General features: G+C 43.7%; 1 protein-coding gene across 5 annotated transcripts in view; it reads right to left on the bottom strand.

The window, feature by feature from the left end:
* The window catches only part of SCAPER (S-phase cyclin A associated protein in the ER), a 439,517-nt gene that overhangs the window by 399,659 nt on the left and 23,887 nt on the right, over positions 1–15,971 (bottom strand). For all 5 annotated transcript variants that reach the window (XM_045541852.1, XM_045541833.1, XM_045541866.1 and 2 more), the window contains exon 3: positions 1,767–1,884. In XM_045541852.1, coding sequence (XP_045397808.1) covers positions 1,767–1,884 — 118 coding nt within the window. The remainder of the gene's footprint in view (positions 1–1,766; positions 1,885–15,971) is intronic.

Here is a 15,971-nt window from a genome sequence, read left to right as displayed (position 1 = left end):
TCTATCAAAGAAATAAATAGTAAGCAGCTGAATTTCAAAAGATAAATTCAATTTCTCCCTCTATTTGACAGACTTTGTGATTCAAAATAACTCCTCTTTAAAAATAGCTACAAAGACTAAGAAAAAAAGCTTCAGGGGAGGATTCGTTCAAGCAGATATTTTAAAATACTAAAATGTCTCTAAAATTAAAATAGTGTGGTACTCACACATGAATTAGATAAACAGGCTAGTGGAATAGAATATAAGCCCATATGGAAATTCAATCTACAGAAAAGGTGGAATCTCAAATAACTGAGGCAAAAATAGACTTTACAATAGTGATGCTGGGACAACTTGCTAGCTGTAAGGAAAAAGATAAAATTAGATCCATGCTGCACACTATATGTAAGAATAAATTACAAATGGATCAGAGATCTAATTGTAAAAAATATAAAATAAATATTAAAAAACAAAATTTTAAATAAAATTAAATGTAAATATAAAATAAATTTAAAAAAAAAACATTAGTGAATTCTTGTTTAGCTTGAAACATCTTGTTGTATGAGGATGTTCTCAAAGAATGATAAGAACATGTCCAAAGGAAATAGGAGCCAACTTAAAGAAAGGGTCTCCCATTTAGACAAATCTAGAACAACTTAAGCATAAAAATAGAGTAATGGATTATAATAATCCTTCAAATACCATAAGAAGTCATGAGTCCACATAAATTTAAATTTATAAATATATATATACATACATAAAAGTAAAGGGGAGAAGGGAAGGCTCTTTACTATATTAGAAGGTCAATTATTAAGTGTGGAAGGAATGATGGAGTTAGCAAATCACCATTTTGCAACCACTAGAGTAATGATAAGCCAAGAATTATCAATGGAAGCTAAAAGTTGTGGGTGGACTGTTTCAATAGAAACAATATCTATACAGCCTCAAACTATCTTAACACAAATTACTCATATTACAGAGAAAAACATTGGTTACTTTACAGTAGAGAAACTTGGCAGACACCACCTTACCAAATGATTAAAGTTAACATCACTAATAATGAGATAAATAGATATCATGAGCCACCTGTGATACACTGAAAAGGATACAACCTCATTTCTATAGAATTCCTACCAAAAATACATACTTGAATCTAACCATAAAAAGATATTGGACAAACCCAATTGTGAGGAATACTCCACAAGCTCTCGGAAAATTTCAAAGTGAAGTCTAAGTTAGCACACTCCAACCTCCTGTTTTGTGTATCCATATCCAATCTTCCATATCCCCATCCAATCTTCTATACCTCCAGAAACAATGGCCTCATACTGCCCTTAGTCATTAAAGGAAGAGGACTTAAGAGAGAAGATATTTTTTTCCTAGTTCAAATAACAATAATGAGAACTAAAGAAGTATCTTTTATTTTCTAAAACATTACATTTAATTATACCTAATCATAGCAAATAGAATGAATTTTTAAAACCTATTTTTTTATTTTTACAAGAACTAAAAGAAAAATATCTAAATCTCTTACAACTTAAAAAAAACTAATGTGCCAGTCATAATAACATAGCAAACCCAATTTCATTACTATCTGAAATAGCAAAACTAACTTTTATAAAACCATTTGTGTATAAACAAAGAAATAAAAATTATTTAATATACACTAATTTGCCCAAGACTTCTAATTGTAAACAGTTTTTAGTCTATCTACTATTAATATTTAGGACTAAATATATCCTTCTAATTTACAACAGGAATATTAAACTAACTTTTTTAATACATACCATCATCATCTTTGCTTTCTAGTGGAACACTCCAAGCTATTAGGTTTCTTGCAGTACGACCTTCCTCTGCAACTATTCTCCTTACTTTGTCATGACTATTGGAGCGCTGGAATGAAGCCTATGTATGGAAAAGAGAATATTTATTAGATTATTAGATATTTGATTAGTTGACATACAGAATGTATTTGACAAAGTCATTATTTCTCACTTTTTCTCAGAAAGGAAACACTTAAAACTAATTTGGGATTTAAAAAATGGTTAAACAGAGAAAAGAAAGCCATAAGTCTTTTTTAAGTCTAAAAAGAATAAATTTTACAACTTTAACAATAAACAAATTATTTTAAGAATAAATACAATGTAAGGTTTGAAAAGGCATACTAAAGAGCACAAACATCTATCAGCACCACCTCTTCCTTACATTAGCAACAGGCCCAAGTGTAAAACAGGTCATTTTTTACAGACATGTTATATATTTCCACTGAAAGTTCTCTGTAGCATAAAATGTTCTGGAAAAATCCTGTTTTCATTCCCTAAAGATAGCACTCAAGTAAATTTTCTCTTGGTTAGTTGCACAATTTTACCTCCAAGTTATTGGGATTTAGATAATTCCTGTAACAGACATTTAAATTGCAAATTTTAAAACTCAAATTACTATATACAATGTGTGTAATTTTTTGCCTGCTCTAGCCCCACCAAGCTAGTGTTGAAAATAACACTAGACTAAACAGGTTCAGTCCCACAAAGACCCTGGGTCAGTTGCAAGCCAAGTCCAGTAAAATAAAGGAAATTGCTTTCCCACTAATAAACGCTATATGAAAATAGCGTGTTTTTATAAGCCAAGTATCTATGAGAAGAAAGGGGTCCTAAAGCACCCATATGAGCATGAGGATGCAGCTTCCTTACTTAACCCTTAACTCCATGTGGACAATATGCCACTTTCTGAAACAAGTTCACCACTAGGCCCAGCCCAAAATCCAAGTCCAATCATTGGGTGCTTTCATGCCCTCTTCTAGTTCTTGCCAGCCTAGGCTTTCAGCATTCCTGGAATCCTAAGGCAACAATACATTTGCTAAGCAATTTATTAAATAGTATGTGTAAAGCACTGTGTAAGACACTGAGGAGAACATAAAGAAATATAAGGTATTGTACTTATCCTCAAAGAGATAATCTAAAGAAATGAACTAAACATCTAAGAGCAAAAAATAATACATTTATTAACCAGTATGACAGCCAGTCTCCAAAGATGTTTGCCTTCCCCCCAGTAAACCACATCTGCTGGAGTTCATGCCCTTGTTTAATCCACTTCCCTTGAATTTGGCTATGTGACTTGCTTTTTGACCAATAAAATGAGGTGGAAGGAACAAGGCACAACTTTTCAGACTCAGTCACAGGAAGATTTGCAGCCCCCACCTGGGTTTCTTGGGACAGTCACTCTTAAAATCCGGCTGTCATGTCATGAGAAGCCCAAGCCACAAGTAGAGAGATCACATATAGGCAGCATTCTGACTGACAGCCCCACCTGACAGACAGCATCCTCTGCCCACTGTGTGCGTGAGCCATTTTGGACATTCCAGCCCAGCTGAGCCCCCAGATAACTGCTACTACAGCAGCACCCCAGCCGATAGCACATCACAAGAACCACCTAATCAACTCACAGAATGAGGTAATAGGAACTCTATGTGTGCACTTTAATCCACAATACGCACATCTGGATCTATTTGTATAGAGATATTAAAAAAACACAAATTTATACTGATACCTCTGATTTCAATCATACACCACAGGGTTCATTTTAGCCTTCCCCTTTCCTTATGTGAAGCTTCTTTCTCCAACAGTAAGAAACCCAGCTCTCATTACCTATAATATGTTTACTTATTTGTTAAATTCTTACGCATACATAAAGTGGTTTAGAAATTGCTAAGCCATATCCCTGTGAGAAACACATTTACTTACTAGATTACAGCATTTCTCTACAGTTCTTGTCTTTAGACTTACACTAAGTACTGTTTGTGAAAAGCATTAAATTAGTTCTCATCCTCACCCTGGAATATGTAATTACTGCTTTCTGTTTTGGGTTCTCTCCACCTACTGGTTGATTTTAATTGCTTGTTTATTTGGGGAATATGTGAAGAAAAAGCAACACATTATTCTCAAATGAAAGAACTTGAGTAGTATGACTACAGGAGAAAGAAAAAGTCACTACAGCACACTCTAGAGCAGGGGTCAGCAAACTTTTTCTACAAAGGACCAGATAATATATTTTATTTTAGGTTTTGCAAGCCATACAGTCTCTGTGACAGCTACTCAATTCTGCCATTTTATGTGAAGCATCCACAGTCAGTATGTACACAAATAGGGGTGGCTGTGTGGTAAGAAGCTAATTATGAGGTAAATAAATACATATTACTTTTTATTTAGAAATAAATTCAAATTACAGAAAAGTTACAAATTAGCACAAAGAATACCTAAAATACACTCACGTTTTCTTCCTGAAACATCTGAGAATAAATTGCAGTTATGATACCTCTTGCCAGTGAATACTTCAATGTGTATTTCCTATAAGCAAAGATACTCTCCTATATAACTATGCTACAACTATCAAAAGCAGGAAATTATCACTGGTACAGAATTACTATCTAAATTACAGCAAAATTTCACCAACTGCCCCACTAATGCCTTTAACAGTATAAAATAAAGTTGATAAAAGATAAAGTCCAGTTTTCCCAGAAGCTCTCCAAACTCCTAACAGGATAAATACAAAGAAAACTAGAACTAAGCAAGTCACAGAAATACTGATGATAATCTGAAACAAGGAGAAAAATCTTAAGAGCATACAGAAGGAAAAAAAATCATTACCTTTAAAGGAGCAGCAATAAAACTGACAGCCTTGCATTGTCCAAGAAGTGGTGAAGTCTAATAATCATAAACTCTAATAAATCAATAACTTATTGCCTACTCAGTGGAATAGTAGGGTCAAAATCCTGACCAGAAAGGGTTCAAAAGAAAATGCTAAGAAAACGGAGACAGTGAGTATTAAAAAAAAACTTATTTTGAGTTTTGTCATAAAGGAGAAGAAAGAAAGAAATGAACAGAAGGGATTTTTAAGATGAGTGACAGTGTATCATATTTTCATGCTGATCAGAATGATACAGTAGAGAAAGAAATTGTGTCATGTTGGGAAAGTGAGAATAATCATAGGTGCTAAATCCATGAGTGACAGGAATTAGGTTTCCATACACAAATCAATGAACTAACCAACCAATCAAAACCACTAGGAAAACAAAGACTGCTCTCTCCTACCCTAATGAGAAGCTAACCCAAAATTTTGTCTCCAGAACTTCTAACTTTTTTTTTTTTTTTTGCAACTTAAGCCAATTGTTTTATTTTATTTTTTTTTTCTGGTTTTTACCTTTTAAAAAATTTTTTTTTATCTCAGCATATCATAGGGGTACAAATGTTTAAGTTACATATATTGCCCTTGCCTGACCCAAATCAGAACTTCAAGCGTGTCCATCCCCCAGACGGTGCGCACTGCACCCATTAGGTGTGAATATACTCATTCCCTTCCTCCCCTCTCCCATCTGCCTGACACCCAATGAATGTTATTACTATATATACACTTAAGTGTTGATCAGTTAATATCAATTTGATGGTGAGTATATGTGGTGCTTGTATTTCCAATCTTGGGATACTTCACTTACTAGAATGGGTTAATATCTATCCAGGATAATACAAAAGGTGCTATATCACCATTGTTTTTTATGGCTGAGTAGTACTCTATGGTATACATATAACACATTTTATTAATCCACTCATGTATTGATGGACACTTGGGTTGTTTCCACATCTTTGCAATTGTGAATTGTGCCGCTATAAACATTTGAGTGCAAATGTCTTTTTTATAGAATGTCTTTTGTTCTTTTGAGTAGATGCCCAGTAATGGGATTGCTGGATCAAATGGTAGTTCTACTTGTAGCTCTTTGAGGTATCTCCATATTGCTTTCCACAGGGGTTGTACTAGTTTGCAGTCCCACCAGCAGTGTAGGAGAGTTCCTGTATCTCTGCATTCATGCCAACATTTATTATTTTGGGACTTTTTGATAAAGGCCATTCTCACTGGAGATAAATGATATCTCATTGTGGTTTTGATTTGCATTTCCCTGATGATTAGAGATGTTGAGCATTTTTTCATATGTTTCTTAGCCGTTAGTTTATCTTCTTTTGAAAAGTTTCTGTTCATGTCCTTTGCCCACTTTTTGATAGGGCTGTTTGATTTTTTCTTGATTTTCCTAAGTTCTAAATAGATTCTAGTCATCAGCCCTTTATCGGATGTGTAACATGCAAACATTTTCTCCCATTCTGTAGGTTGTCTGTTTGCTCTTGTGCTAGTTTTCTTGGCTGTGCAGAAGCTTTTAATTTGATCAGGTCCCATTTATTTATTTTTGTTGTTGCTATGATTGCCTTTAGGGTCTTCTTCAAAAATTCTTTGCCTAGGCCAATGTTTACAAGAGTTTTTCCAACATTTTCTTCTAGAGTTCTTATAGTTTCACGCCTTAGGTTTAAATCTGTTATCTACCGTGAGTTGATTTTTGTGAGAGGTGAAAGATGCAGATCCTGTTTCAGTCTTCTACATGTGGCTATCCAGTTTTCCCAGCACCCATTTATTGAAGGATTCTTTTCCCCAGTGTATGTTTTTGTCTGCTTTGCCAAAGATCAGATGGCTATATGAGGATGGTTTTATATCTGGGTTCTCAGTTTTATTCCATTGGTGTACGTCTCTGTTCTTGTACCAGTACCATGCTGTTTTAGTTACTATAGCCTTGTAGTATTGTAGGGAAGAGCTAAAACAATATTTTAGTTTATGTGATGGTGACTTGTTTTTGCTTTTAGCTAATAGCCAAATTTCACTTCTGTAAACAAGGCTTACTTGCTTAACGCTTGGTTACAATAAGAGCTAAAAACATGCTCCAATGTAAAAAAAACAACTGCAAGTAACTTCCTGATAAGGAGACCAAGGCCAAGGCATAATCAGCGCGTGAACAGCTTGTGCAGGGAGTATGCGTATGTTCCTGGATCCCTGGGGGTGGGGGGAATCTCTTATCTGCAGTGGGCTCCAGCAAAGAGTATAAAAGACATGCACCCCCGTTGTGTGGGGTCCCTGCCCATGAAAGAGACCACTGAGTTGGTGCTCGGGGCTTGGACCCTAGCTCGAGCTAGTCAATAAAACTCCTTTGCCTTTTTGCAGCCTCAGTGACTCTGTCTTTCTGTTCCCAGGGCCGAGGGGAACCGGCTCTAACATTTTGGGGGCTCGTCCGGGATCCCAAAACCTCCGGAACAGAATCCAGGCCTGAGGAGGAGTTGGACCTCCATACGACGTGGAATCCATACAGCTCAGGAGCTCAGAAAATCCTTACGACGTGGAATCCATACGGTGGCTGGCAAGAGACCTAGGCGGATGTGCCGGACCGGTCCGGAGTGACAGGAGACGTCCGTCACCCCAGCTGGTAACTTTCGCAGGTCCGAGGCTACTCGGCAGAAAGTGATCCATTTGACGAGGAATCCAAACGGTAGTCGACAAAATTCCTTGTTGTCTGTCACTTCTCTGTTTGTTCCCCGTTGTCGTTACTTTGTCTCATTGGTTTGTCGCCTCGTCTGTGTTTTTCATTTCGCTTCCATGACGCCCCTGGTCTCTGAAGGTACAGTTTTCTGGGTGCAGCTCTTCCTTCTCTGTTAACTAGCCCTGGTGTTTGGCGTCAGTCTATACACTGTAACACCCCCGTCTTGGGGTCACCCACAGAAGTGTGCATTTACATTCTTCTACTGGATCGTAGTAGGACTCCTAGCGTGGTTCCGGATCGATCCCCCTTTTTAAAGAGGTAAAAGTCTGTTTGTCTGATGGAATGAATGGAGAATGATTGTATGAGGTTCCACGGCTGTGGCTACGGAATCTGAGTGGGTCCTAACCTGCGTTTCTGTGGCGGCGTCGTACGGCATAACGGTGATTCACTCCCCTGAAAAGGAGTGACCAGGCCCGGGCTTTATACGGGTACACCTTAGCCAAGACGCGCCTAAGTTCCCGTGAGGGACGCAGCCAGGCGGACACCTGAAAGAACCCCTTCCCCTCGGCCCCCTTTGTGAGAATGGGTCAGACTCAGACAATGCCTCTGTCTATCCTCATTGATTGTTTTAAAAGTGTTAGGGAAAGGGCATACAGCCTTTCCTTAGATGCAAAGAAAAAGAAATTTATCACCTTGTGTGAGGCAGAGTGGCCGACCTTCTGGGTAGAATGGCCACGGGAAGGGAACATTTGATGCTGAGCTTATTGAGAAAACTAAAGGCATAATCTTCGGCCCCCACAGCCATCTGGACCAAGTCCCCTATATTATAGTCTGGCAGGACTTAGTCCAAGATCCACCACCATGGTTGAAGGCTCTCCTGCCAGTATCAAAGAAAAAGACACAAGCCTTAGTCACCAAAGAGGTAAACAACAAAGGTGGGGGACCGAAGTCTCAGTCCAAGGGCCCACCTGTGTTGCCTGACTCCAATTTATATCCAGATTTAATAGACCTACAATGGCATACACCCCCACCTTACAATCCTGGAAAGGCTCAGGCGGCCCCTGTGGCTCCTGCGGCTCCCGTGGCTCAGGAGAATGTGGGACCTCCGACGAGGGGGCCGGCGTTTGGAACTAGGCAATGGACTGGGCAAACCCTAGATCTTGAGCCCGTAAGGGCACTTCCCTTGAGGGCTGTGGGACCCCCAGGAGTGGATGGGGAACAAGCATATCAGTACTGGCCCTTTTCCACTAGCAATCTTTACAATTGGAAATCGCAAAATGCAAATTACTCTGATAATCCTAGAGATTTGATTAACCTTTTAGATTCTGTCCTTTTCACTCATCAGCCCACATGGGATGACTGCCAACAGTTGCTTAAGGTTCTTTTTACCACAGAGGAGAGGGAGCAAATCCAGGGAGAGGCACGAAAGTTAGTCCCTGGAGAGGACGGCAGGCCTACCATCAACCCTCGGGTCATCGACCAGACCTTTTCCCTTGAACGGCCACCCTGGGACTACAATGAGGCTGAAGGTAGGGAGCGTCTCCAGGTCTACCGCCAGACTCTGATGGCCGGTCTCCGGGCGGCGGCACGGAAGCCGACCAATTTGGCTAAGGTAGGGGATGTTCGGCAGGGGCTCGAGGAGAGTCCAGCAGCATATCTAGAGAGGATTATGGAGGCTTTCAGACAGTACACTCCCATAGATCCCACTGCAGAAGAGAACAAGGCGGCAGTAATGATGGCTTTTGTTAACCAGGCAGCCCCTGACATTAGGCGTAAGGTGCAGAAAATAGAGAAGTTAGGTGAGAAAACTCTGAGAGACCTGCTGGAAGTGGCAGAAAAAGTCTGTAACAATAGGGAGACGCCGGAAGAGAAGTTAGAAAGAATGAGACAAGAAGATAGGAAGTTCTAGGCGGGTCAGGCGCGTAAGGCAAATAAGGAGATGGCTAAGATCGTACTTGCAGCCATGGGAAGCGGACAGTTAGGGGCAGATGGCAGAGGACGGCCTCCACGGAGGGAGAGGCTAGGCAAGGATCAGTGTGCATACTGCAAAGGGCATGGGCATTGGGCTAGGATCTGCCCCAAAAAGGAGGGACATGGGGTTGGACCCTCTGGAAAGGTTATGGTGCTGGGGCAGGATGAAGACAAATAGGGGAGATGGGGTTCGGTGCCCCTCCCCGAGCCCAGGGTAACTCTGCAAGTGGAGGGGAACCCAGTTAGCTTCCTGGTGGACATGGGGGCAGAATACTCGGTGATTACCAAAACTACTGGAAAACTATCCAATAAGACTAGCTGGGTACAGGGGGCAACTGGAACTAAGCCGTACCAATGGACCACTCAACGAAAGTTAGATTTAAGCTTGGGGCAAGTGAGTCATGCTTTTATGGTCATTCCAGAATGCCCCACCCCATTATTAGAAAGGGACATACTCACAAAATTAAAGGCCCGTATCTACTTTGAAGAAGAAGGAATAATAATAACTGATAATAAAGGCAATCTTATCAGTAGCCCCCGGGTTATTCAAATCCTGACCTTGGCTCAGGCAGATGAGTACCGACTGTATCAGCCCATGAAGATCAATCAGGAAGGGGAAATGAGCTACTGGCTTCATGAATTTCCTGAAGGCTGGGCTGAGACAGGGGGAGCAGGATGGGCAAAGCATCGGCCGCCTCTCTATATTGAACTGAAACCAGGAGCTGAACCAGCCCGGGTCAGGCAATATCCTATGCCCCAAGAGGCCAAGACAGGCATAATGCCCCACATTCGAAGGCTTCTAGATGCTGGAATCCTCCAAAGGTGCCAGTCAGCTTGGAACACTCCGTGGTTGCCAGTGAGGAAACCGGGTGGGAAAGATTATCGGCCGGTGCAGGACCTCAGGGAGGTCAACACGCGGGTCCTACACATCCACCCTACAGTTCCCAACCCCTATACCCTGCTAAGCTCCCTTCCCCCGACACAAACCTGGTACACTGTCCTGGATTTAAAGGATGCTTTCTTCAGTTTGGCAGTAGCCCCGCGCAGCCAGGAAATATTTGCCTTTGAATGGCAAGATGAGGAGAGGGGAATTCAGGGGCAGCTGACATGGACAAGGCTGCCTCAAGGGTTTAAGAACTCACCCACCTTGTTCAACGAAGCCCTTCACGATGATTAGGGTGAATACCGTGCCAACCACCCAAAAGTGACTTTGCTGCAGTATGTAGATGATCTGCTACTAGCTGCCCCAACCCCACAAACCTGCTTAGAGGGCACTAAGGACCTGCTTCGGGTGCTAGGCGAGCGGGGATACCGGGCCAGTGCTAAAAAGGCCCAGATTTGCAAGGAAGAAGTCACATACCTAGGATATAAAATAAAAGGAGGTCAGAGATGGCTGACTGCGGCAAAGAAACAAACTGTGTTGGGGATACCCACTCCGACCTCATGTCAAGAGGTACGGGAGTTCCTGGGGTCAGTGGGGCATTGCCATCTCTGGATCCCGGGTTTTGCAGAAAAAGCTCGACCCTTATATGAAGGATGTAAATCAGGACAGGCATGGAAATGGACTATGCAAATGGAGGACGCCTTCCGGGCTCTGAAAACAGCTATGTTAGAGGCCCTGGCCCTAGCGCTCCCTGACCTCACAAAGGAGTTCCACCTGTTTGTAGATGAGAGAAAGGGAATAGCTAAGGGGGTGCTCATGCAAACACTAGGACCTTGGAGGCAGCCGGTAACGTACCTGTCCAAAAAGCTGGATCTGGTAGCAGCAGGATGGCCAGCGTGCCTGCGCATCACTGCAGCTACCGCTTTGCTGGTCAAAGATGCCGACAAGCTCACCCTGGGCCAGCGTCTGCACATTACCACCCCTCACGCCATAGAGGGGATCCTGAAACAGCCGCCAGGACAATGGATCACAAACGCGAGGCTGACTCACTACCAGGGACTTCTATTGGACGCCCCTCGCATCAAGTTCCGGACTCCTGCCATCCTGAACCCAGCTACGCTTCTGCCGGATCCTGAGCCAGCAACGCCTGAACATAGCTGCCTTGAGATCTTGGCCAAGACCCAGATGGCCTGGAGTGACCTGCAAGACCACCCCCTCGCAAACAGCGACCTGACCTGGTTCACGGATGGGAGCAGCTTCGTCCGGGACGGACACAGGTATGCAGGGGCGGCCATAGTAGATGAGCAAGGCAGGCTTATCTGGGCCACGTGCCTTCCACAGGGGACCTCGGCTCAGAAGGCTGAACTGGTCGCATTGACAAAGGCCCTTCGCCGGGCCCAGGGGAAGAGGCTGACGGTGTATACTGACAGCGGCTATGCCTTCGGGACAGTGCACATACACGGAGCCCTCTATAGAGAGAGGGACTTCGTTACAGCTGAAGGCAAAGAGATTAAGCACAAGCCAGAGATACTCCAACTACTAGAAGCCATCCTGTTACCCAAGGCAGTGGCTGTAGTCCATGCCCCGGGGCACCAGAGGGGGGACTCCCTTGAGGCCAGGGGCAACTGGACCATGGACGCTGAGGCAAGAAGGGCTGCGGAGGGACCGGTACTAACCGATGTTTTGCATCTGAGCTTGCCGCCCCCTGGGATGCGGAAGATGCCCCCCCCAACTGGACTATTCCAGCACGGACTTAAGGTGGGCCACAGAAAAGCTGCAGGTGACACCAAACAAGGACGGCTGGTTCCAAGATGGAGAACATCGCCTGGTGAACATCACCTGAGACCTTAGGGAATCACCTACTAGGGCACTTGCACCAGACAATGCATCTTGGCAAAAAGAAGATGCTACAGCTGCTGGCCACGGCACGACTCAGATTCAAATCACAAGAAAAGACGACAGAGGACATTGTCAAAAACTGCCGTGTCTGCCAGGTTATGCAGCCAGAGAAGGTCAGAGGGACCCATACAGGTACCAGGGAATGGGGGAGGCAACCAGGGTTGTTTTGGGAAATAGATTTTACAGAGGTAAGACCAGGGAAATATGGGTACAAATACTGGTCATGGTAGATACCTTCTCAGGGTGGGTAGAGGCCTTTCCTACTAAAGGAGAAACTGCTTTAATAGTGGCAAAGAAAATATTAGAAGAAATAGTTCCCAGGTATGGGCTGCCAGAGAGCATAGGGTCTGACAATGGACCAGCCTTCACAAGTCAAGTTAGTCAGGGACTAGCCCGGGCGCTGGGGACAGATTGGAAATTACATTGTGCATATAATCCCCAGAGCTCAGGGCAGGTAGAAAAAATGAACAGAACCCTAAAGGAGACTTTGACTGAATTGGTCCTACAGACTGGCGGAGACTGGGTGACCCTCCTTCCCTTCGCCCTGTTTGGAGCCCGGAACACTCCCTATCATTTAGGCCTAACTCCCTTTGAGATTGTGTACGGTGCTCCTCCACCAGTAGTGCCAAAAATAACTTCCGGGGCTGCGCCTGAAGCCCCAAGAGAGGTGCTACAGGCTGTACAGGCTCTGCAGCGAGTTCAGGGCCAGATTTGGCCTGCGCTCAGAGCTTTTTATCAGACAACCCAGCAGCGGAGGAGAGAGGATACCGGGCACCCCTACCAGCCGGGAGATTGGGTATGGGTAAAAAGGCATAATAACAAAACCCTGGAGCCCCGGTGGAAGGGACCTTTTCAGATTATTCTTGTTACCCCCACTGCCCTAAATGTTGACGGAGTGGCAACCTGGATACACCACTCACACGTGAGACCTGCCAGCGAGGATGAGCAGGAGCAGCAGCAAGTTCAGTGGAGAGCCTCCGCGGATCCAGAAAATCCACTGAAGACCGGACTGTCTCGCGTGACAACCGGACCGCAGCAGGACCAATAAGAAAAACACACGGACTGAAAATGCTTGTGGTGACTGTTGTATTCATAACCCTTATGAGAAAAGCAATGACTAATTCTAACCCCCACATGCCTTATAACCTTACCTGGGAAATCACTAATTTAGAAACTCATGAAGCTTATAATACAACTTCAGGAATGGCGCCACTAAACACTTGGTGGCCGGACCTGTATTTCAACTTAGAACAATTGCCGGGCATGGATAATGTACAGTATGACCCTAAACAGCAGGGATTGGGTTATGAATATCAATATACCCAACATCAGGCCCGAATAGAGTTGAGCCGAAATGGATTCTTTGCATGTCCAGGATTTAGAACGGGGGAACTAAGACGTGTGTGTGGAGGGGTCGAGTCCCTCTACTGTGCAGCCTGGAGGTGTGTGACCACCAATGACGGAGAGTGGAAATGGCAGGTCCAACCGCTATTCATCGAAATGTCTTATGTCCGGCCATGTTCACGAACCAGGTATGCCCCTGATTGTAACTTGATACGAGTAAGGTTCACAGATGAAGGAAAGGACAGACGGTGGGTTTCGGGATTATACTGGGGATTGACTCTCTACAATCGCAGTTGGGGGGGGGCAAGGCATTATAATACAATTTAAATTAAGGGTTTCTCCCATTTCGGGCGCTCTAGGGCCCAATCTAGTGTTAGGGGGAACTGGATCTGACATTCTGAAGGTATTGAAAAAGAAACAAGATAGCCCACATCCAACTGTCACCTCTCACATGCCTTCAACCCCAGTGTCAAAGATAGAGGTGCAAGTTACCCCTGGAACAATAAAATCAAAAGATCCCTTGTGGAAAATGCTGATAGCGGCATATGAGGCGTTAAATCATTCTGACCCCAATGCCACAGAAGCTTGTTGGCTATGCTATGATATCAGACCCCCTTACTATGAGGCAATAGGAATAGAGGCCCCCTTCAACCTTACGAAAGAGGAGGCCCCTGGGTCATGCGCATGGGATCGTAAAGTCCCAGGACTAACACTACAAACAGTCTCTGGAAGCGGAACCTGCGTAGGAAGGGTGCCTCCTGGCCATGCACAGTTTTGTGCCAAAATCCACCCATCTGCAAACCGGACTGAAGGAACAAAATGGGTAATTCCAGCACTCAATGGATGGTTGGTTTGTTCTAAAACAGGCCTCACTCCATGCCTTAGCCTGTCCGTCTTTAATGAGTCAGAGGAATTCTGCATCATGGTGTTAGTATTCCCTAAGGTTATTTACCACCAAGAAAATGTATTATATGATGCATGGGCAAAAGGCTCAGAAGGCGCCGGGTTAACTAGAAAAAAGAGAGAGCCCTTTACAGCAATGACCTTAGCCACCCTTTTTGGCCTGGGCGCAATAGAAGCAGGGACAGGCATCTCCTCCTTAGTGATACAACACAGAGGGTTCAATAGTCTAAGAGCTGCCATCGATGAAGATATAGCCAGGATCGAAGAATCCATCTCCCATTTAGAAAAATCACTGACCTCACTGTCTGAGGCAGTGCTGCAGAACCAGAGGGGACTAGACCTAGTATTCCTCCAACAAGGGGGGCTATGTGCAGCCCTGGGAGAAGAATGCTGCTTCTACGCAGACCATACTGGGGTGGTAAGAGAAACAATGGCTAAAGTCAGGGAAGGACTGGCAAAGCAAAAACGGGAGCGTGAACAGAGAGAAGGATGGTTTGAGTCATGGTTCAATAGCTCCCCTTGGCTGACTACTTTGCTCTCCACCTTGTTGGGACCTTTGATTGTGCTCTTGCTCATTCTCACATTTGGACCGTGTGTTTTAAATAAGCTGGTTGACTTTGTCAAAGAACGAGTCAGCGCCGTGCAATTACTGGTCTTGCGACAGCAGTACCAGGGCTTAGAAATAAAAGACATAGAAGGCTAATAGAATAAGAGACCCCATGCACGAGCAAGAGTGCTCGTAGGGACAAGAAAAAGGGGGGAAATGTAGAGCAGAACTAAAACAATATTTTAGTTTATGTGATGGTGACTTGTTTTTGCTTTTAGCTAACAGCCAAATTTCGCTTCTGTAAACAAGGCTTGCTTGCTTAACGCTTGGTTACAATAAGAGCTAAAAACATGCTCCAATGTAAAAAAACAACCGCAAGTAACTTCCTGATAAGGAGACCAAGGCCAAGGCATAATCAGCGCATGAACAGCTTGTGCAGGGAGTATGCGTATGTTCCTGGATCCCTGGGAGGGGGGAATCTCTTATCTGCAGTGGGCTCCAGCAAAGAGTATAAAAGACATGCACCCCTGCTGTGTGGGGTCCCTGCCCATGAAAGAGACCACTGCCTTGGTGCTCGGGGCTTGGACCCTAGCTCGAGCTAGTCAATAAAACTCCTTTGCCTTTTTGCAGCCTCAGTGACTCTGTCTTTCTGTTCCCAGGGCCGAGGGGAACCAGCTCTAACAGTATAGCTTGAAGTCTGGTAAATTTATACCTCCCAATTTGTTCTTTTTGCTTAAGATTGCTTTTGCTATACGGGGTCTTCTCTGGTTCCACACGAAGCATAGAATTATTTTTCTAGATCTGTGAAAAATGATGTTCGTATTTTAATAGGGATTGCATTGAATCTGTAGATCACTTTGGGTAGCATAGACATTTTAACCATGTTGGCCGGGCGCGGTCGCTTTTATGCCTGTAATCCTAGCACTCTGGGAGGCCGAGGCAGGAGGATTGCTTGAGCTCAGGAGTTCGAGACCAGCCTGAGCAAAAGTGAGACTCTGTCTCTACTAAAAAGAGAAAGAAATTAGCCAAATAACTAAAAAAATAGAAAAAATTAGCCAGGCATGATGGCGCATGCCTGTAGTCCCAGCTACTTGGGAGGC

Source organism: Lemur catta, chromosome 1 (genome assembly GCF_020740605.2).
Source record: "Lemur catta isolate mLemCat1 chromosome 1, mLemCat1.pri, whole genome shotgun sequence".
Taxonomy (NCBI): Eukaryota; Metazoa; Chordata; class Mammalia; order Primates; family Lemuridae; genus Lemur; species Lemur catta.
This window is presented reverse-complemented; position numbering and strand designations above follow the sequence as displayed.